Genomic DNA, 22,478 nt, shown 5'->3' with positions numbered 1-22,478 from the left:
TCCAGCAAGCCCCAGTAACGTCTCTTCGTCCTCGCCCTGAGATTTTTTTTTTTTAAGTGCCATATTCAAGGCTCTTTCAGAGTTAGGAGAATGAGACCCTTCATTGTTACTGGTATTTGGCATATTGGGTACGCCACGGGGAGTTTGCCAGACTCTGCCGTGTGGGCAGGTTACATTTGGTAGCCTGCCATTTGTCTAAAGTAGGAATGAGATGATAAGATGTCGCACGGCCGCGAATGCGGCCGCGCGCTTCCGGGAGCTGGGTTTTATAGTCTCCGAATTTTGGCTGTTGGTGGGATTACACGGTGCCAGGGGGCCAGTTGGTGGGTGTGACCTCTGCCTACTGGAATTTGGAGGATCTGGGTGGAGGATGCCCAACCCCAATCCGAGTAGGCTTGGAGATCTCAGCCCCGGAACCCGCGTGGCTTTGTCCCTCTGCCGGTACCTTCATGTGTGTGGAAAGTGGTCTCAGCATGGTGGTGGCTGGTTCTGGAGGTCTTTGGCTGTTGGAGCCCTGGTCGGGGCGGGGAGGAATACTCAAGCCGCTCCCCTCCAAGGGGCCCCCGGCGAGAACAGCCAGGCGCGGGGGCAGGAGACTCCCCAAAATAGTCACCACAAAAATGCATGAAACCTCCCTAGATATTACCTGAAATCAATAGTAGAGGGCACAAAGGTTGGCATGTCTGCAGCCAGCAGACATCCCAAAGGACCAAAAGCATTGCATTTTCAAAGAGATAAGAAACTCCAAGAGTCTCCTAGTGGGTTAGTTAGAACTAAGTCTCAGAAAAAGTAATTGTATGTGACTTTTAAAATGCTTATGAGCGTGTATTTTATTACAAATGTTATTCTTTTTTCAAACAGGCCCTCCAGGGGATCCAGGTCTCCCTGGCCGCTATGGAGAAATGGGGGCCACAGGATCACCTGGTCCCCCAGGCCCACCAGGTAGACCAGGGGAAGCCTGCAAAGGTATGGATCCTCTTTTTTTTAATGCTTTTTGGGTAACACCCAACAATGCTCAGGGGTTACTCCTGGCTCTGCACTCAAGAATTACTCCTGTCGGTGCTGGGGACACCATAGGGGATGCCGGGGATTGAACCCAGGTCAGCCCCATGGAAGGCAAGTGCCCTACACACTGTACTATCACTCCGGTCCAGGATCCTGTGTCTTTGCCTGGCTTCCAGGGCAGAGGTTTTCTACAGCTTCACTCATATTAGCCATTGTCAACTCTAGCTGGCATTGAAACAATTTCATCATAAATGGGTCTTAAAGGTCCGGATGTCTGGGTCCTCCAGATATCCAAGAATGTCCGCTCACTGAATGCTGAGCTCAGACATCTGCTATCATAAAGCACCTATCCAAGAGCCAGGGTCCAGTGCTGCTGAACTCAAACCAATCAGTCACACAGAGAAATCCAGGATTGTGTTGTTTGCCTGAATCACCCAACCAGCATATCAGGATTATGGTGGGCAATGTGGAGGAAAAGATAATATTTGACCTTCCCACAAGATAATCACCTCCAGGGAAGACCTGGGAACCACAGATAATGGTAGAGCATTTCTTTGATCTCTGGGAAGACGTTCTTTTTTGACACCTACTTGTTAAAATCGTGTGCCCAGACATAGGCCCCAACTTACATCTCTTCCACAAAATGTAGGAATGAACTTTTTGAATTTTAAAAAATCATTCCACCATAGTTAAAAATAAAATAGCAAAAAAATGACAGTCCTTTCCTCTCCTCATAGCCTTGAAAAAAATAATACTGATAACATCCCTGGGTCCCCAGACAAATATACACCCCTGTAGTTCAGAAATATTGATGAAGAGCCAAAGGAAGAACACTGTTGACATTGAAAAAAAATAGAAACAAACCCTTTCTTATTCCTTCCAGTGTGTTCCTGTTGATATTCTCAGTAAGATCAGAAGTTTACAGGGTATTTGCATTCTGTGTACCCAGGAGAGCTGATTAAACACGGCAGGAGAAAATTCGTGAATAAATGTAATTTGATATAGTCTGGTTCTCTTGCTGAATGTCCTGAGAAGGAGTTAGAAGTTTGCTAAGCAAGTCAACCATTAACTACGGAGTTCTTATTTAGTCTATCATGAATTCAGTCTCTGCTCCACGGGTTCTGCTACCACAAAAGCAGTGAAGCTCTGGTTCTCCCACTTCATCTTTAGATACCAGGGCATTGGCCTAATTGGGCAGAACTACTTAAGTCCCCTAGAGTGTTCTGGTGAGTAGGGAGCTCTACACTCTGGACTTACTTTTCTCCTTTGGTGGTTGTTGATAATTGAATAGTGTCTCCAACAGATTGAAACCCCAGCCCAATGGGGATAAGTAATACCCATTTCTAGTAGATTCAAAATCAAATGCAACAGGAAATCCTTAAATACCATAAGTCTAGTTTTTAAAAGAATTTACCCAATGACTTTTAAAAAAATTTTTTTACATTTTATTTTAAGCAACGTGGTTTACAAAACTGTTATTAGAAAGGTTTCATGCATAAAAATTTTCAAATTTTGAGGCTGCAGTTCAGAGTTAGAAACATCACTTTGGTAGTGACTGTGGTAACATTGTACTCCTAAAAAATTATAACTCAGTACACTTATTTTAAAAAAAACATTTAGTATTTATATTTTTCTACATACACATGTATCCATATAGACATATATGATTGAAACACAACTTTCCTAAAATGCCTTTTGGGCATTCTGTGAACTCTATTTTGTATTCCATTCTTTTGTTATTTTATTATGACCACAATTTAATGTATTTCATGCCTAACAATTGGATAGTCAAGGCACTTAGTGGTCACCCTTTCCACTATAACCCTTTCTCTGCTGGGAGGAGATGGAGCCTTCTTCTCAGTACTATTACTGGTACCCAGAGTCACCCAATACAACTGTAGATCTAAGTCAGAAACTCAGAAAGCCACGCCACAGATGGAAGCCATGCCCATAGGAGTACATTCTCATTATATTTCAAGTTACATATGCAGAAATCTCTTTCATTTTATATCCATGATACAATGAATATCTAGAATAAGGTCAATGTGACCTGCCTATGTCAATTTATAACTTTTTACCCATTTCCCATGATATAAGTGGAGTATTGGTCAAATACCTGAGATGGAATTTCAGTCTTGCCACCTAAAACTTTGAATGACTTAACTACACCTTTTCTCCATGGACTAAAAATATTTCAGGCTCTCCTATCTACCATTCTACTACTTCGTGGCATATTGGGTATTCATTAGCCTTTCCGTCACCTCAAATTTCTCATCTGCAGAATGAAGTTCTTCATAGAGTTGAAACACTTGTCTTATAGGCATGAGGCTAGAAGTTGGATCCCTGCTACCACCCCAAATGCAATCTCTGTGGCACTGCCATATGTGGTCCCGGATACATCCAAAGTCTGCTTTTCATTGTACTGCAACCAAGTGTGTGATGGCAACAAAACAAACGTTGTGCAACCCCTGGTGAACAACTAAGCATATGCAAGCACCACAACTGAAGTGTGTAAACTCTAGTCATTAGAGAAACAAAATAAGAAATAAAATATGTATGTGTACTGCTCTTTGAATCCCTCCTGCTATTTGCTGAAGACTCACAAGTTATTATCATTATTTCACATTTGATACTATACATTCTGTGCTTCATCTATGAAATATAAACTTTGCACGGTTGTTTTGGAAAGAAAATAGTGCCTGAAAATATGTGTAAAGCCTCAGCACATATGTATTTGTGAAGAAGAAAGTCATTAACTACCACGCTGCATTTCTGGTGGTTAATAAAGGTCCATCTGACTCAGTTACCTAAAAACCTAGTGACTTCAAACAAGTCATGTCACTGTGGTTTAAGACCTCAGCAAGGGCTAAGCTGACTAGCACAACCATATAGAAGCAGGAACTGTAAACAGAGGATGGGAAATGCCCTCTTCTAACTCACATCTTCCATCAGAGTCTCTCTGTGGACTCTATTCAGCTTCCTTGGAGTGTGATTGCTTCCACAGTGGATCAGGAATGGATCTTGTAACTAGTGCTTCCAGTTACAAGGAAAAGCTCAATCACACTGAACAGTGTAGCCCAGGGAGTCATGACATATCCCTTCGGCTGTATTCCACTGGCTCAAATCATCACAAAAGACTGCCACATCCAAGGGGAAGAGGACACGCCACCTCACATCACCTCCAGGCTTTAAAGACCAAAGAGGAATGAAAGCTACAAGTGCATGGGGAACCAGACCTACAAGAACACGAGGGAGGAGATCTGTGTGAGGGAGGAGAACTGTGAGAGTCAAAGGGAAAAGAGAGACAAAAATGTGAGGGACAATAGGTACAAGAGCATGGGGAAACAAGAGATCCAAGAGATGAAGGAAGAGAGAAACAAGAGCCTAGGGTTGACCAGAGCTACTATGGTAGCCACTCTTGAAGACAACAAACTTACCCCAAAGAGATGCTGGAACTAGGCACATGTAGGAAGAAGCAGCTAAGCAAAGTGTCCACTCTGACGTGCAGGATTCAATTCTCTTTAAATGTGTGATGTCGCCAGGAAGGCGAATCTAACAATGCTTCCTGCTCACTTTCTCTGTTTGGGGCCACAATGCTTTCCGGAGCAGGTGCCTATGCACTCAGAATTAATCCTTTGATCTGATGCTTATAAAAAGACTCTGAGGTAGCTAGAGAACAGCAAAGAAGCCAAGCCACCTGCAAGTACCTGAGGTTGGAGAGGAAGAAACTTGGTTCAAAGCCAAGACCCCCATGTTTTCCATCAGCCTGGGATGCCATGAGCTTGGATGTCCAACATGAATGATGACCTGGACCCATATTTCTCTTCTCTCTAAAAACTCACTTGTTCATTGTGATTACTACCAAGTCTATCAAAATGGAAAGATTTGTAAAGGCCTTTTAATGAAAATATCTATTTCGTTTCCCAGTTAATTTGAGCAAATTGGGGAAGGGTAAGGAGAGACAGTTTCTATGACTTGTTGTTTCCACCTGTGTGCTGGTTGCGAAGAAGCTTTTGATTTGTTTGGATTTAGGGTCTGCTCATGACTTGTCAAGTCTTTTATTTTTTACAAAATAAATTATTGTTTGAGAGTCTGTGATTTATAGTATTCTGATGGCTTCTCATGAACATAATTCCAGCACCACCCTATCACCAGTGTGCCCACCTTCCTTTCCCAAGGACACCAATACCCCTCCCTTTCCACACGCCCCCTGACTCATTACCACCTCAGTTGTGTGGATCAGTTCTCCTGTTGTGCGTACCCTTGAGTCCCATAATTAAAGGAGATCATTCTGGCTGACTTCACCCTGCCTGCTAGAGAAGAAGAGGAGTTCTGATGGCTAAGTTATAGGGTATTTTTTCCAAATCACTCAAGCTGCATTATTTCATTTCATTTCTATTATCACCCCTTCCCTTTGTGTCTGTCTGCGGAGACAGTGATGAGGAGGTAGCACACTCTTCATTGAGCACTTTTTGTTGTGATGCTCCTGCATGATCTGGTTGTATTGCTGACCAAGGGTCACTGCGGTGCTCAGAAGGTTCTTTCTGGGGGCCCCAGTGCACCCACACTTTTCAGTTGGAGTGCCTGCAAGCAGACGCATGCTTTAGTTGCAATACTCAGACATTTTATGGCACCATCAGGAGCTCCTATGAGAACTGTTGAAGCAGTGCTCAACTCCTGCAGCTGGTGCTGGGGATCAAACTTGCAGCTCCCAGACTGCGAGCCTGTGCTTTCTGCACTGAGCCTTCCTTAGGACAGGCACATGAATTATTTTATTTTTCCACATGTAAACACCATAGTTTACAAAGTTGTTCATGATGCATTTGTGACAGTTATCCGATATTCCAACCCCAATCCCAATGCCACTGAGACCTTCCCACCACCATTGTCCCCATTTTCCCAACTACCTTTCAAGCCTACTCTGGTAGCAGACCCCAAACCACGTCTTTTGTATTGCATGTAACCACTAAATGGTTCATGGAACAATAAAAATAAATACTTCATTAAAGAAAATTTGTGAAAATTGTTCTCTCTCTCCATGAGGACATTAAGTCCCTGTCTAAGGGTTTACTAAGCTGCTGTTGCTAGTTGAACCTTCTGTGTTAATGTTTTTGTAAACTGGGCTTAGTTGACTCCTCAATCACATTCCCATTCAATCTGCTGTGCTCCTACCAGGATGTTAGTATTAACAGAGTTTGGAGATGTTGCACGGCCATTCCAAAAAATTAAGAGTATTTAACTGGGCAGTGAGCTTACATGGCAGCAGTGGTGGGCTGTGGTTGTGGCTGCCAGTGCTCCCTAAAGTATGGGGAGGTGAGGAGAGGTTGCTCACCCCCACTTCGGGAAGAACTGCAGTTTATTTTAGTTATATTAAATTCATGTTTTTCACTTTTACAAAATTCAACAACCCAAGGAAGAATACACTGGTTTGGTTTCTCCAAGAGTTTATACTGTGTTTTTCATTCTCAATTTCTCTTGGAGGCCCAATGGGACCGCCCGGACCCCCCGGCTTTCCTGGACATCCGGGACTTCCAGGGGCTGCTGGGATTCCTGGAAGCTTGGCTGCTGTTCCAGGAAAAACAGGCAACCCAGGACCACCTGGACTTCCTGGAGCACCAGGGCCACCGGGAGCACCAGGATCAGATGGTAACTTGTGCCTCCTTCCCCTTCATTAGCCTGTAGCATTTGATGGTTGCCTTGTTGTTCAGAAACTCTACTGTCTAAACATATAAGTCATTTCCTATTTCACAAGCCAAGTAGTGTTAATAGTGCAAAAAACACACACTGGTGTATGAACTCTTACTGAAAGTAGATGAAAACATTTGCTGGCAGTTCTTTGTAGTAAAAGGCTACTTTTAGTGTTCTGATATTTTCATTTTTACCAGAGTTAGAGATGGACTTCGTTCTGCAAAGTCTGCATGTGAAAAAAGTCTTTTTGCTCTCTCAGACAACCTCTACTAATCCCATTTTTCCAAGGGCGATGGACTTAGATCTTTTATTGTTTACCTCTGTTTTGCCATGAAGACTTTTGGATTGCTATTTCTTAAGTTTTCTATTTGGCATTCACATTGATGTCCCTCAACAGAAGATGAATAGAATTGTCCTCCCATCCCTCCCAGCTGCCATCATACAGAGACACAATAGAAACTATAGTTATCTTTATCATTTTGGTTAAATCCGTGTTCCATACTTACACTGAAGAGGTAAATGCTATTTACCAATTCAGACACAAAATAATGTATATTATTACTTTTCCAGCACTATATTTTGTTAATAATTATCTTGTTTTCCTTGCATGTATTTGCTTGATTTTCAATGTACTTATAGTTTATTCAACTTCAGCCCATCTTGAATTATCTAAATCTCAGAGGAGTGCATGGTAACTCATTAAATTCTCTGTTGATATTATCTCTTCAAATTAATCTCTGCTGGACCTTTTGGGGACCTATTCACATTAGGTTGCATTTTTTTTCTTTTTGGGTCACGCCCGGCATTGACAGGGGTTACTCCAGGCTTTGCACTCAGGAATTAACTCCTGGCGGTGCTCGAGGGACCATATGGAATGCTGGGAATCGAACCCGGGTTGGCTGCATGCAAGGCAAAAGCCGAGAATTACCTGTCTGGAAATGCCTTTATTTTTCTAAATTTGATCTCTCTCTCTCTCTCTCTCTCTCTCTCTCTCTCTCTCTCTCTCTCTCTCTCTCCTCTCTTCCTCCCCCCCACCCCCTTTTTGGGTCACACTCCATGATGCTCAGGGGTTACTCCTGGCTCTGCACTTAGGAATTACTCCTGACAGTGCTCGGGGACCATATGGGATGCCAGGGATTGAATCCGGTTTGGCTGCATGCTAGGCAAACGCCCTCCCCACTGTACTATAACTCCAGTCCTTTCTCTTGCTTTCTTGTTTCTACCATTGTTACTGAGAAGTTCACTGACCCAATTATTCGGAATCTCTTTTCCTCTCCGAAAGTGGCAAGGATGGTTCTGGTTTTAGTGACCTTTCTCCCAGCTGTGTCCTGGGTGGGTTCAAATATATCCATCACTGCTGCTCTGGATTCTGTCAACCAAACCCAAATCCTTCATTTGTGGGAAAAGTTCTTGATGCATCTGTTTAAAAATATTCTGTCTTCTAATTTTTCCCTTCTTACATTTTCTGGACCCTTTACATTCTTCTGATAGAGACTCAGTCCTCCTGGCTACTCTTCCTTGTCTTTATGTTGTCTTGTTGTCTGTAACACTTGTGGGGGGGGGGGGGGGGGAGGAGTCTCTTCCTTCATACAGATTGCCTTTTGTCGTTATCTTTTTCAATTTTAGATGCTTTATTTTTGGCTTTTTGGGTCACACCTGGCAATGCACAGGGGTCACTCCTGGCTTTGCACTCAGAAATTAACTCCTGGCAGTGCTCAGGGGACCATATGGGATGCTGGGAATCGAATCCAGGTCGACCGCATGCAAGGCAAACACCCTACCTGCTGTACTATTGCTCCAGCCCTCAAATTCAGATGCTTTTGCTGCAGCATTTTTCTTGTTTTATTTGCTTGTTTGGGGGGCAGGTTGGACAGCCGCCAGCTGTGCTTAGGGCTGTGCTTAGGGCTTCCTTTGGCTCTGTGCTCAGATCACTCTTGGTGGGGTTCAGGAGTAGACTAGATATGCTGTTGGAATGAGATGCCCTTAAGGAATAGATTTACATGTAAATATCTCTTTCAAAGGTCATTTCTATTCTTTTTTTTTAAATTTTATTGAATCACCATGAGATAGTTATAAGCTTTCATGTTTGGGTTACAATCACACAATGATCAAACACCCAGCCCTCCACCAGTGCACATTTCCCACCACCAATATCCCCAGTGTACCCCCCCTTTCCCACCCTCCCTCTGCCTCCATGGCAGACATGACTCCCCATAATCTCTCTCTACTTTTGGGCATTATGGTTATCATATTTGGTCCCTGAGAGGTTATCATATTTTGTCCTTTATCTACTTTCTGCATCCCAACCGATTCCTCCAGCCATCTTTTTGGGAAAACAATATGTTTAGTCCTTCAAAAACTAGAAATTGAGCTTTCCATATGACTCTGCAATACCACTTCTGGGAATATATTCCGAGGATGCAAAAAAAGCACAATAGAAATGACATCTGTACCTATATGTTCATTGCAGCACTATTCACAATAGCCAAAATCTGGAAACAACCCAAGTGCCCAAGAACAGATGACTGGTTAAAGAAACTTTGGTATATCTACACAATGGAATACTATGCAGCTGTCAGGAGAGATGAAGTCATGAACTTTGCTTATAAATAGATAGGCATGGAGAGTATCATGCTCAGTGAAATGAGTCAGAAAGAGAAGGACAGACATAGAAGGACTGCACTCATTTGTGGAGTATAAAACAACATAACATGAGGTTGACACCTAAGGACAGTAGATACACAGGACAGATAGATTGCTCCATAGCTAGAAGCCTGCCTCATGAGCAAAGAGGAGAAGGCAGTTGGAATCACTCAGCCTGTTCTTATTTCAGGGATGAAATACTTTTCCTCGTCTGCTTTTTGAATTGTTGAATTTCAGGTTGTCTTTTTACTGTGTTGTCTGCTTTCCTCTGTATGAGGGGTCCTTGATCTTGCCTGCTGACAATTTTGAAAAGGCCATTTTATGTTTTAGCTCTTTCTTTAACAATTCTATATGCGGGGGTCTCAGTGTCCCTCCATTTCTGATATACCAGCTCTTCTTTGGAAGAGTTTGCATCCTGTTTTCTTCTTTCTCTGCTTACCATGCTGTCTGCTTAGAATTCAACTTTCTATGGTTTTAAAAGTCCTTATATATCCAAAGGAAGCCCTAAGCACAGCCCTAAGCACAGCTGGCGGCTGTCCAACCTGCCCCCCAAACAAGCAAATAAAACAAGGAAAATGCTGCAGCAAAAGCATCTGAATTTGAGGGCTGGAGCGATAGCACAGCGGGCAGGGTGTCTGCCTTGCACGCAGCCAACATGGCCGACCTGAGTTTGATTCCTCCGCCCCTCTCGGAGAGCCCGGCAAGCTACCTAGAGTATTCGATATGCCAGACACAGTAACAACAAAGTCTCCAATGGAGACGTTACTGGGCCCGCTCGAGCAAATCGATGATCAACGGGAGGGCCTTTACTTTACTTTACTTTACTATATATCCATATATGTGTGTGTGTATATATAATATGTATATCTTTATTTTTTTCCTCTCTTTTTCATTCTCCTATTCTTTCCCATGGGCTTATGCATTTTTTTTAAATTTTATTTTAATGAATCACTGGAGCTTATGCCTTTTTCTTTTCCTTTTTGCTTTTTGGTTTTGAGGTCACACCAGTGATGTTCAGGGGTTACTTCTGCCTCTGCACTCAGGAATTACTCTTAGCAGTGCTCAGGGGATCAAAAGAAATATCGGGGATTGAACCTGGGTCGGCAGTATGCAGGATCGGCTGTACCCTCTGTCCCATCCCTCTAGCCCCTGCTTTTAGGCATTTTTCACAATAGCTCTTTACTGTGATTTTACTCAGATGTGGAGGAGAACAAGGAACTTTTTGCTTACATTTAATGGTCAGCTTTATTCAACTGTCTCAATTTGTTTTGTTTTGTTTTACAAGCTATGCTTTATGCTTTCTTTACTAGGTTATGTTTGAGAGTCAACAGGGAAATTTTCTTTGTCATATATACTCTGTTTTGTGCGGGTGCGACTTAGTTTTGTGGTCCATCCACTGGCTTTGCAACTCACTGCATGAGGCTGAGAATAAGGAGGGGTTTATCTAGGGTTGGTATCAGGACCATTTGGAGACAATTGTGGCCTGTTCCTCCATATGGTCTTAGAGCAAACAGAAAGCATCCTAGGAAGGTATGGACGAAGGAATGGGAATGAAGGAAACCTCTGGGTACAAGGGATGCTTTTATTCGTTCTCTAGAAGTCATTCACAGGAGTTGCCTGATTCTCTCTGTCTACCCTCTCCCTCGCCATATAGCTATCTATTGTAGAGCTGGATACCCAGGACCACCGGGAGCAAAAGGCCAAATGGGTCCTCCAGGAAGAAGAGGCTCCAAAGGAGAAAAAGGCAAGTACATAGCAAAGGTAGGATTTCTCAGAGACAGTTCATAGCACCAAGAGAAGGCACTTGTGAAATTGGACACTGGCATTTTGTATAGATTTTCCACTCCTCTCAGTTCTGCTGGGAGTCCTCCACTTCATGAGGTGCTCAGGATGTGATGAAGCTAACAAAACAAACAAACAAACTAAAAAAGCTTGCGTCTCAGTCTAACGGCAACCCCTATGTGCCATGAAGTTTAGTCACCTCCCTCATTAGGTCCTCTTGCTTCCTGGAAGAGATCAAGATGTGACTCTTATTTTCATTTTTTTTCTATGGGTCCCCCACCTTCCCGACCCTGTAGTGTTTTGCTCTGCAGTTTTGCTTGGAGCCTTTTCTGGCCAACTGAGTCAGGTGGTGTGAGAATATGGATACAACGCAGGATGATCACTCTCCTCACCAAAATTATTTCTACTGAAAGTCCTAGTGAACATAAAACACATTGTAGGAGATTATCAATTAGTAATACACCATGGAATCTAGCGTTCCTTTCGTGTATTATTTTAAGTGTTCAGAGTTTTTTTTAATTAAATTTATTTATTTATTTTGAATACCCATCCCTCCACCAGTAACCATTTCCCACCACCACGGATCCCAGTAACCCTCCCACCCCCCATTCCATCCCCATCCCACCCTGCCTCTGTGGCAGGGCATTCCCTTTTTTTCTCTCTTTCCTGTTCAGCCTGTTCAGTGTTGTGGTTTGTAAAAGAGTTAAGCCTGATTTTCAGGGAGAAACGTTGGAGAATTTACTTTCCATTGACTTTATATATAAGAAGTGTAATCGGCCGCGCCATTTGGAGTAAGAGTCCTGGTTCCTGCATAAGCGAGCTATGCTTGTAGAGGCTCATGGTCACCAGGATTCCCCCTGGAGGAGACGGGATGCGGCACCTACCCCATCTGGGACTTCCCAGTGATCTTGGCTCTCTCCAGGACCGGGAGCATTCTCAGTAGCTGTGGAGGCTCCCCCCCTCCCCCGTGGCCTTTCTTCTCTGTGGCAAGTGTTCAGAGTTTCTACTCTGACTGTTTTTGCTTGTTTCTTCAGGGGAAACCAGTTAGAAGACTTCCAGACTTCTAATAAATATAAAATGTTTCTTATTTATTAGATTTCCTCAGTAGAATCAGATGATCAGTTTTCACCATAGAATTCATCAGAATGAGTGAAATAGCTCTTTTGTCTGGAAATGAAACCGCCACAGACCATGGGGGCACCACACACTGTATTCCGTGCACTCTCCCCCCATTATAACTTATCAGTCGTCATGATCAAAATTGCAGAATCGATTTTTTTAAGCAGAATGTCTTTTATTTGAATATTGAATGTACACTGTAAGTATATAGAGTACGCAGAGTGGGATCTTTTTCAAGAAAAAAATTGTATTGCAAGCAGCAATACAATTAAAATGTTAAAAACATAATTTCTAAGATAACACAGATGACAACACTAGCATTCTTTGAATCCCACTTAGAGCATTCCATTATCTGATAAGCTGTACCTCGTTTAATTCAAACTTCTTTCAGATGCATACTGGAAAGCGCCTTTAAAAAAATGCCATATACAGAAAACTAAACAAAGCATATCAAAGGTATCACAATTCGTTATGGTTTAATGAAAACCGTGCCTGCCAATTAGAATACAATGGTTAAAGTTTTGGGATTTTGTTCATATTTGCACTAGTGGTTTTGTACAATCCAGCCATTATTGGGATTCTGGAAACATGACAAAGCTGCCTTAATCTTCTCTCCAGGAAACAAGGGACTCTGTGCCTGTGTGCTTTGTCCCCCGGGCCCTCCAGGAACGCCAGGACCTCCTGGGAGGCAGGGGAGAAAGGGAGACTCAGGACCCCCTGGGTGGCTTGGAGAAAAAGGTCTTCCAGGACCTCCTGGTGCTGAAGGACCTCCAGGACCACCTGTGAGTATCTTACCAGTGACAACCTTTCAATGTGAGAGGCAGTTTAATAATTCAGTAGCTTCCTGTAACGTATTCGAGATACCAAACACAGTAACAACAAAGTCTCCAATGGAGACGTTACTGGGCCCGCTCAAGCAAATCGACGATCAACGGGAGGGCCTTTACCTTTTATTGAATTTATAGTGTATTCTATATTTTATAATTTTGAAAATACCCATTTCTATATTATTAAGTTATAAATATATTATGGACCCCAAAATCATTTATGCGCATTCAACTCATTTATTTGGCACCTACTTTATTCCAGCAGAGACCAGAGCAGAGTGTCTGGGGACCTCTGCTCTGCTAAGACCACTAAATCAATGATGGTTGGAGGGATCGCTCAGGATGGAGATGTGTGCTAAAAGTAGATTAAGGACCAAATATGATGGCCTCTCAGTATCTGTATTGCAAACCATGATGCCCAAAAGTAAGGAGAGAGTAAGAAGGAAGAAGCAGTGGGTGAGAAGGGGTGGGATACTGGAGACATTGGTGGTGGAAAATAGCACATTTATGCTGGATACTGTAGCATATTGGTGGTGGAGGCATGGGTGTTTGATCATTGTATGACTGAAACTCAATCATGAAAGTTTTGTAACTGTATCTCACAATAATTAATTCAATAAGAGAGAGAGCGAGAGCTGCTTTCTAATTGATAGCGAGTCAGCATACATAATACAGATGTGGGTTAAACCATCATGAGTTTAGTGACACAAGAAAGTGATGAGAGAGGCTGGAGCAATAGCACAGTGGGTAGGGCGCTTACCTTGCACGTGGCCAACCCAGGTTCAATTCCCAGCATCACATATGGTCCCCTGAGCACTGCCAGGGGTAATTCCTGAGTTCAGAGCCAGCAGTAACCCCTATGCATCACTGGGTGTGACCCCCCCCCCAAAAAAGAAAGAAAGTAAGAAGAGAACTGGAGATGGTGAAGTCAAAGGTGTGTGAAGAAGTGCAGAATTTGAGTCTTTATAGGTGGGTTAGATTTGACCTTGCTTTGTGGATGACGTGGAGAAGCCAATAGAGAGCTCGAAGGGAGAAATCAATACAGTCTGCTAGTCAAGAGTGATGTTCTAGAGAGACTGAGTGAACTATGTCATCAAGTTACCTTTTAGTCTGCATTAAGATAACTTGAATAACTTCACTACTGGTGGTGCATCTAGTTGCTTTCTCAATTGGCAGAACAATTGAGTGCTATGTTTCTCTACCTGATGTTCGGTCAACTTGATGTTTGGTACCTGTTGTGTGTATTTGGGGAAGTTTCTTCGCTTTCATTACACAATGTTGTCATTGTGTGTTGCTCCCATGTGCTTCTTCTCCTCTGCATGGTTCACTGCTTATAAACAAGTAGAGGCCAGTTAGAAAGAAAACTAAGCTTGATTGATTGGTTCTTAGATTTATAAAAATAACAGCACATCTGTGCAAGCAAATCAATACGTTCCATCCTATGCACCTCCATCAAGGAAAATTATCCATTTCTGGAATATATATTCAGTTCTCATAGCTGCTGTTGCAGTTAACACTCCTCCCCTGGTAATTCTGCATTATAAAATCCCATATCATTTAACATTTTTAGTCATTTCTTTTATTTTGAGAAACTTTAACATTTTAGGGTATAATCAAATCAAGTTCCCACATGTACTTCTAACTTCTTCCAGAGATAACTTCTAGAATCACTGTATATTGCTCGAGCCAGGAAATTGACACCAATACCTTTCCATTGACTTGAGTAAGAGTTTTGTTCATAGTCCCTCAGTTTTTACACATAGTTCTTGACAGTTGACTTTGTCAAATAGGATCTACTTTGAAAGACTGGCAGGAGAAGATCAGAAATACCCAAGTAGGTTGTCACTGTCACTGTCACTGTCCTCCCACTGTTCATTGATTTGCTCGAACGGGCCCAGTAATGTCTCCATTGTGACAACTGTTACTGTGTTTGGCATATCAAATACGTCACAGGTAGCTTGCCAGGCTTTGCTGTGCAGGTGAGAAACTCTCGGTAGCTTGCCGGGCTCTCCGAGAGTGGCAGAGGAATTGAATTCGGGGTGTCCATGTTGGACACTTGCAAGGCAAATGCCCTACCTGCTGTGCTATCGCTCCAGCCCCCAAGTAGGTTGTAGAATAGGTAATTTAGAAAAAAATAAAGGATATTTTATGGATAGAAATTGCACATGGATATAAATAACTTTTGACCCATCACAAATATATTTCTTCATCATGATTTTACCAAGGGAAATCCTGGTGCCTCGGGACCACCTGGCAGCAAAGGAGAAAAGGGGAACATGGTTGTAGCAAGAATAAAAGGTGAGTATAATTGATCTCTTAGCTCTGGCATTAACTTCCTATGATCATAGACCAATTCTGTAACAAGACTTGTCAAAATTGCTTTAAAAATACTCCCTGTCTTTCACAGTCACATGGAAATGGAGCCTCCAACCCTCTGTTTCAAAAATGTTCCTTTAGATACATTTAAATCTTCATGTTTGACGCCTTTCACTGGTCCACAGTCTGTTCACTGCTATATATATAATATTCTGTATTAATCAAGTGTACTTTAGTTGAGACAGAAATCCAGCTTGAGAGTTGGAGCAATAGCACAACTGGCAGGGTTTAGGACAACGCTGGGTTTGTCCTTTCAACCTTGTCGCAGGGAACTTAGTTTACCTTAAAGCAATGTCCTTTCTGTATGGACACAGGGAGACAGTTAATATTATGCTTTTGTAACTTGGGAGTTGATTGACTCCGAATAATATTTATTCCTGGGCATCTGCTTTCTTGACTCAGTTGCTCTTAGTTCCTAGCACCCCAAAAGTAGGGTCCTGATGAGGGACTGAATGGACCCAGGGTAAGCTGTGAGCTACCCTGGCATCAAAATGGGCCAGGCCAAAGCACCACAATACTCAACTATAATTTGAGAGCATGGTCATGGGCAAATGCTGTCATGATCCAAAAGTAACAGCGAGATTAGGACCCTGCTGGGGTTAGGAAGACTAATCTGGCCTGAGGACTATGGTCTGGAATATATAGTGAGATGTCCTCAGGAAGAAAGAAACTTTAAGTTGATATATCTCTTAATGTGCTTATACAGAATGACATTGCTATAAATATTAGTAGATTTACTACAACTATTTAAGTGGATTACTAGCTGAAGAAAGAAGAAAGGGACACACCCTGGATGGAATCCTGCCCTTACTGGATCTCCCAGTAATCTGGAGTAATCTCCTTAGATGAGATTTTGTCCTTGAGTTAATCTCCTGGAGGAATGGTTTTACCCCTCTTTGTTGATTTGTTAATGTTCAACCCACCTTTCTATCACCACCGTATGTGATTGCTATATAAACTAAGACTGTAAGATCGGAGAGAGAGTGAGAATCAGGAGAGTGAGGATCAGGGGAGAGAGAATCAAGGGTCAGAGTCAGAGACAGAAAAAGAGAGGCAGGGAGAAGAGGAAGAGAGAGAGAGAGAGACAGAGAGAGAGAGAGAGAGAGAGAATCAGAGGATACTGGAATAAATTGCAGTTGATATCAACCAGCCTGACCCACGTTCCTGCCTTCTCCTGCCCATCGCAACAGCCGTCCAATCCAGTCCATGAACAGCTGCTCGAGAGCACCAAGTGTGGGTGGCAAGAGAGAGCTACGTTGCACACAGACAACCTGTGTTGAATCCCCTGCATCCTATATGGTTTCTGAGTCTGCCAGGAGGATCCCTGGGCACAGAGCCAGGAATAAGCCCTGAGCACTGCTGGGAGGTTAAAAAAAAAAAGTTCAGCATGAAGTAGTTTAAGAAAAATGAAAGTGATTTACTGACTTATCTCAATAACATCTTATTTATTGGGTTTTTCGTTTTGTTTTGCTTGGGGAACACACCTTGCTCAGGGCTTACATCTTGCTTTGTGCTCAGAGATAACTCCTGGATGGAGTTATCAAACCTGGTATCAAACCTGGGTTGACCACCTGCAAGGCAAGCACCTTACCCTCTGAACTATCTCTCCTGTTCCATGACAGCATTTGAAAGGGCAGATATAATATTCCCACCAAGGCAACCTAATCCAGGGCCTAATCCAGTAGCATCAGGAATCTCCTTGCATCTACCATCTTTCATTGTGCCAAATGTATTTCCCTCAGGACTGGCTGTGAATGCAGATTCTCTCAGGAGATGTGGGCATATACCTACATGTTCTTATAACCAGAGATAAAAGAGAGCTCTATTTCTTTTATATTCAGTTAGATAACTATATATGAGGAAGAATTAGACTCACCTGAGGACATTCACTGTGACAGGAGGCAGAGTACCATGTTTAACATCACATAACAGGAAAGGCTGTTGTGAGCAGCACCTGCATAAACAGCCTTTTTGAAAGGGAAAAGAAACATTTTTCACATAAGGAAATTTCGTGTGTTTTGAAGTTGCTATTCTCCTCTCTGACTTTTGGATGGATGTCTACATGACAGGAATGAAGTCAGGGACTTAGAGGAATGTCTGTTTGCTCAGAGTCAAGGGCGTTGCCCTTGTCTTTTATCATCATGAAGTCATTTGCCCATATCATATTTTTATGCCTGAAGATGTTTTAATAAGAAAAAGTGAGGCAAATTGATATCACTAAGTGTAGAATACAGTGGGTTAAATTATACCTAAACATATTCGATATGCCAAACACAGTAACAACAAAGTCTCCAATGGAGACGTTATTGGGCCCGCTCGAGCAAATCGATGATCAACGGGAGGGCCTTTACTTACTTTACTTTATATATTTTTTTAATTTATTGCGATAGCACAGCGGGTAGGGCGTTCGCCTTACAAGCGGCCAACATGGCCGACCCGAGTTCGATTCCTCCGCCCCTCTCGGAGAGCCCGGCAAGCTACTGAGAGTATTCGATATGCCAGACACAGTAACAACGAAGTCTCCAATGGAGACATTACTGGGCCCGCACGAGCAAATCGACGATCAACAGGAGGGCCTTTACCTTTTACCTTTTTTATTAGTGAGACACCATGAGGTACAGTTGTAGACTTACAAATTTTTGTGCTTGGGTTTCAATTATACAATGATCAAATACCCATCCCTCCACCAGTGCCCATTTCCCACCACCATGGCCTAAACATATTTCTAAAAATATAATGTATTTTAGATCATTTATATACATTAATTTGTGTCCAAGTACACAAATATTCCCCTATACTTATACACAATTCTGCAGGTAAATATATATGACACAAACTGTGGACATTAATTGGTTGTACGATGATAGTAACAATAAATGAATGCAATTGTTAAACTAAATTGAGAGCTTTGGCTACATTTTTTTTTAAGTTTTATTACTGAAACACCATATCTTTAGACCTTCAGTTCTTTCTATATTACCCGGTTGTTGAGAACTTGATTGTCCCCTTTGTCCCCAGGGCGCAAAGGAGAAAGAGGACCTGATGGACTCCCAGGATTTCCAGGGCAGCAAGGACAGCATGGTCAGCGCGGATATGACGGAGAAAAGGGAGATCCGGGACTCCCGGTATGTACAATTCTTCTCCTGCTTTTGAGTTTCACAATTTAAAAAAAGTATGGTCACTATTTCCCCCTTCTCAGTTTAAAAAATCCACAGCTCAATGGTGTGTCAACACGCTACACATAATCACCTTTAAAAAATATTTTTTGTTAAATCACTGTGAGGTATAGTTACAAAACTTTCATGATTGAGTTTTATTTGTACAATGATCAAACACTCATCCCTCCACCAGTATACATTTCCCACCACCAATGTCCCCAGTATCCCTCCCACTACCCTCACCCAACCCCATTTCCTGCCTTTATGGCGGGCACTTTCCTTTTTATAGAGTCACTTTTAAATTGACTACATTGAGAAGGTAGTCGTTCTCAAAGACAAGGCATAATTGAAGACAATATAACAGTCTGAGCATTAGTTCAATCATAAGAAAGAGTTCAGTCTCCAGTTTTGTGCCATTCTATTTATTTCATTGCTAATTGATTTGGGGGCCACAGTCAGCTGTGCTCAGAGTTTACTTGTGGCTCTGTGCTTAAGGATTATGCCTGGAAGTTCTCAGAGGACCATATGGGGTACCAGGGAAAAACTGGGTGCATGCAAGGAAAACCTGGTGTCATTCTTGTAACATGTCTCTCGTTTGGGGACTTCTGATTTCATGTAAACTCTATCCCTGTAGTTTCTTGTAAAGTGCAGAAAATTAATTCTGAAGGTGTAGGAATTTACCCAGTTTAAGATTCCCACTGCCTCTCTTATTTTTTTAATTTAATTTTTCATAAAATTGTTCACAGTTATTGAGTATATTCAATATTTAAACTCCAGTCCCACCACCATTACACCTTCCCAACACCATTATTTTGAATTTTCTCACCACCACTCAAGACTGCCCCACAGGCAGATGCTAGATAATTTATTTTGTATTGCTTGTTATGAATAGTATGAGATATTGCTCCCACCACCACAGGTGACAAAAGGATTCTAATCAGGAGCCCCACTCTACCCTGCCCTGTCTGCTTCCATCAACCACCCAGGGATCGAATTGTGCACAGGAGACCCACCCTACCCAGATAAATACCCCACTGGCAGACTTCCACTCTCGACACTACTTCCACTACCCAGCCATCGCCACACTCTAGGACGCTTTCCGGACCCGCGCGGCCGCAAGCGGCCGCACAACACATCATAAGACACTAAATACCCATCTTCTGGAATTGTCGTACCATATTTGATAGGGTTCAAATATGGTAACACCTACAAGGGTGATTAGAGGTCACCCCAAAAGCCTCTATCCCTCTCGGAAAGACTGGCAAGCTACTGAGAGTATTCTGCCCGCACGGAAGAGCCTGGCAAGCTATCCACTGTGTATTCGATATGCCAAAACCAGTAACTACAACTGGTCTCATTCACCTGACCCTGAAGGCTTCACCGACATGGCAGCACTGAGAAGGATGAGAAAGGAGAGGCCGACAAAATCTCAAGGCCGACCTAGGCTGCCACTTGAAGGAAGACAAAAATGATCGTCTGTACTTTCAATGCACGTACGCTAGCATCAGATGCATCCATCGAGGACCTGATGGTAAAAGCGCGAATGATCAAGTACGACATCATTGGTCTGACCGAGACAAGAAGGCACGAATCTCACCATGCCGTTTTCGACACTGGAGAAGAATTGTTCCTTGGAACATGCGATAAAAGAGGTGTTGGAGGCGTCGGTGTCCTTGTCAACACAAACTTGGCCAAGAGCATTGATTCATTCGAATGCCTAACAACCCGAATCGGACGTTTACATTTGAATAGATGTGGCTCACTGCCTGCAGTTTCTATCTTCGTTGTCTACGCACCAACATCTCATTATGATGAAAGAGAAATCGAGAAGTTCTACATGGAGCTAGAGAAGTTCTATAAAGAAGACCACACCTTCTACAAGATCATTGTGGGTGATTTTAATGCCAAGATAGGACCGAGAAGATCAGCTGAAGAACTTCACATCGGGACCCATGGCCTAGAATGGAACGAACAGGGTGAGAGACTGTCAGAGTTCTTCATATCGACCAAGACCATCCATGGTAACTCACAGTTCCAGAAGGCAGAATCTAAACGATGGACATGGGAATCTCCCGGTGGACGATTCCACAACGAAATAGACCACATCATATTCAATCAATGGTTTTGCCTGACTGATGTCGCTGTTGTCCCAAAATTTCGAACGGGATCGGACCACCGTCTCCTTCGTGCAAAATTCTACTTCACAGAGTGGGGAGAAAGGGCTGCAAAGTTCAAAAAGAGAACTCCCAGAATGACCACCAACTGGGAACTCTTTGGTACTATTGCGGCAACATGGGAGGATGCCATTGTTGACAACATTGACGAGGAATACGATCGACTGGTTCAGCACCTCCATGAATGTGCAAGGAATGCCAAGAGAGAGATAGCCACAAAAAGTCGCCTATCTTCGAAAACTCTTGAGCTAATTCGCCAGCGTGGTTTGGCGCATGCCTCAGGCAACCGCAAGCTAACGTCCGAGCTTGCAAAGCAGTGCAGAGATGCGATCAAGGAAGACCTCAAAGAGAGAAGAGCAGAAGTACTGGTAGATGCGGCAGAAGCCGGGAAAAGTATTCATAAGGCCCGCCTGTCCTTCGCCAACTATAAGACCAAGATGACTGCCCTCCGACGTCCTGATGGATCCATCACATCCTCCAGAATGGCAATGGAGAAGATTATCCATGACTTCTACTCAAATCTCTTCGGTAGCCATGTCCACTTGCCAACATACCAAATTCCACAGGATGGGTATGTTGTTCCCAACATTCTCCCCTCCGAAATCCGACATGCCATTTCGTCGGTAAAGAAACAAACAGCACCCGGCCCAGACAAGGTCAGACCTGAACACCTGAAGAACCTGCCGTCAGTACTCATCAATACACTGGCTCGGCTCTTCACTCGCTACCTGTCTGAATGCAAGGTTCCATCCCAATGGAAAACCAGCAGGACCGTACTACTGTTCAAGAAGGGAGACATCCATGACATTGGCAACTATCGCCCGATCTGCCTATTGTCTGTCATCTACAAGTTGTTCACTCAAGTCATCCTGAATAGGATTGGCAGAACATTAGATGAAGGACAACCATGCGAACAAGCAGGGTTCCGCAAAGGATTCAGCACCATCGACCATATCCACACGATAACCAAGCTCATTGAGGTTTCTCGGGAGTTCAAGATGCCGCTCTGCTTAACGTTCATTGATTTAAAGAAGGCCTTTGATTCTGTTGAGATGGAAGCGGTCATTGAAGCCCTAGCCAATCAGGGCATTCAAGCCCAATACATCAGGATCCTCCGTGAGCTGTATTGCGGATTCACTACCAGGATCTCACCATTCTACAAAGAAGTGATCGTTGATGTCAAGAGAGGGGTGCGGCAGGGTGATACCATTTCACCGAAACTCTTCAGTGCCACCCTCGAGAACATCATGCGACGACTGGAATGGGAAGGAATGGGAGTGAAGATAGATGGTCGGCAACTACACCACCTCCGCTTTGCTGATGACATTGTTTTAATAACACCAAACATCAGCCAAGCGGCACAAATGCTGGCCGACTTTGACCGTGAGTGTGGAAAGGAAGGACTACAGCTGAATCTTACGAAGACAATGTGTATGAGAAACAGCCTTGTTCCTGACGCCCCATTTGCTCTCAATGGAACGACCATCTCCGAATGCAACAGCTATGTCTACCTAGGTCGAGAGGTCAACATGACAAATGACCTGGCACCCGAGCTGCGCAGGAGGAAGAGAGCGGCTTGGAACGCCTTCAAGAACGTCGAAGAAATAGCTAAGAGGACGAAGAACCTCCGGCTCCAGGCACATCTCTTTGATTCCACTGTTCTTCCTGCATTAACATATGCCTCAGAGACCTGGGCCCTACGCAAA

At 43.2% G+C, this 22,478-nt stretch overlaps 1 protein-coding gene across 1 annotated transcript in view; it reads left to right on the top strand.

Moving 5' to 3' along the window:
- COL4A4 (collagen type IV alpha 4 chain) overlaps positions 1-22,478 on the top strand; it is a 131,526-nt gene that overhangs the window by 49,194 nt on the left and 59,854 nt on the right. Inside the window, exons 18-23 of the mRNA XM_056121365.1 lie at positions 862-966; positions 6,487-6,651; positions 10,991-11,080; positions 12,856-13,019; positions 15,290-15,362; positions 18,459-18,565. Of these exons, the coding sequence (XP_055977340.1) occupies positions 862-966; positions 6,487-6,651; positions 10,991-11,080; positions 12,856-13,019; positions 15,290-15,362; positions 18,459-18,565 (704 nt within the window). The remainder of the gene's footprint in view (positions 1-861; positions 967-6,486; positions 6,652-10,990; positions 11,081-12,855; positions 13,020-15,289; positions 15,363-18,458; positions 18,566-22,478) is intronic.

Source organism: Sorex fumeus, unplaced genomic scaffold (genome assembly GCF_029834395.1).
Source record: "Sorex fumeus unplaced genomic scaffold, SorFum_2.1 ptg000005l, whole genome shotgun sequence".
Lineage (NCBI taxonomy): Eukaryota > Metazoa > Chordata > Mammalia > Eulipotyphla > Soricidae > Sorex > Sorex fumeus.
This window is presented reverse-complemented; position numbering and strand designations above follow the sequence as displayed.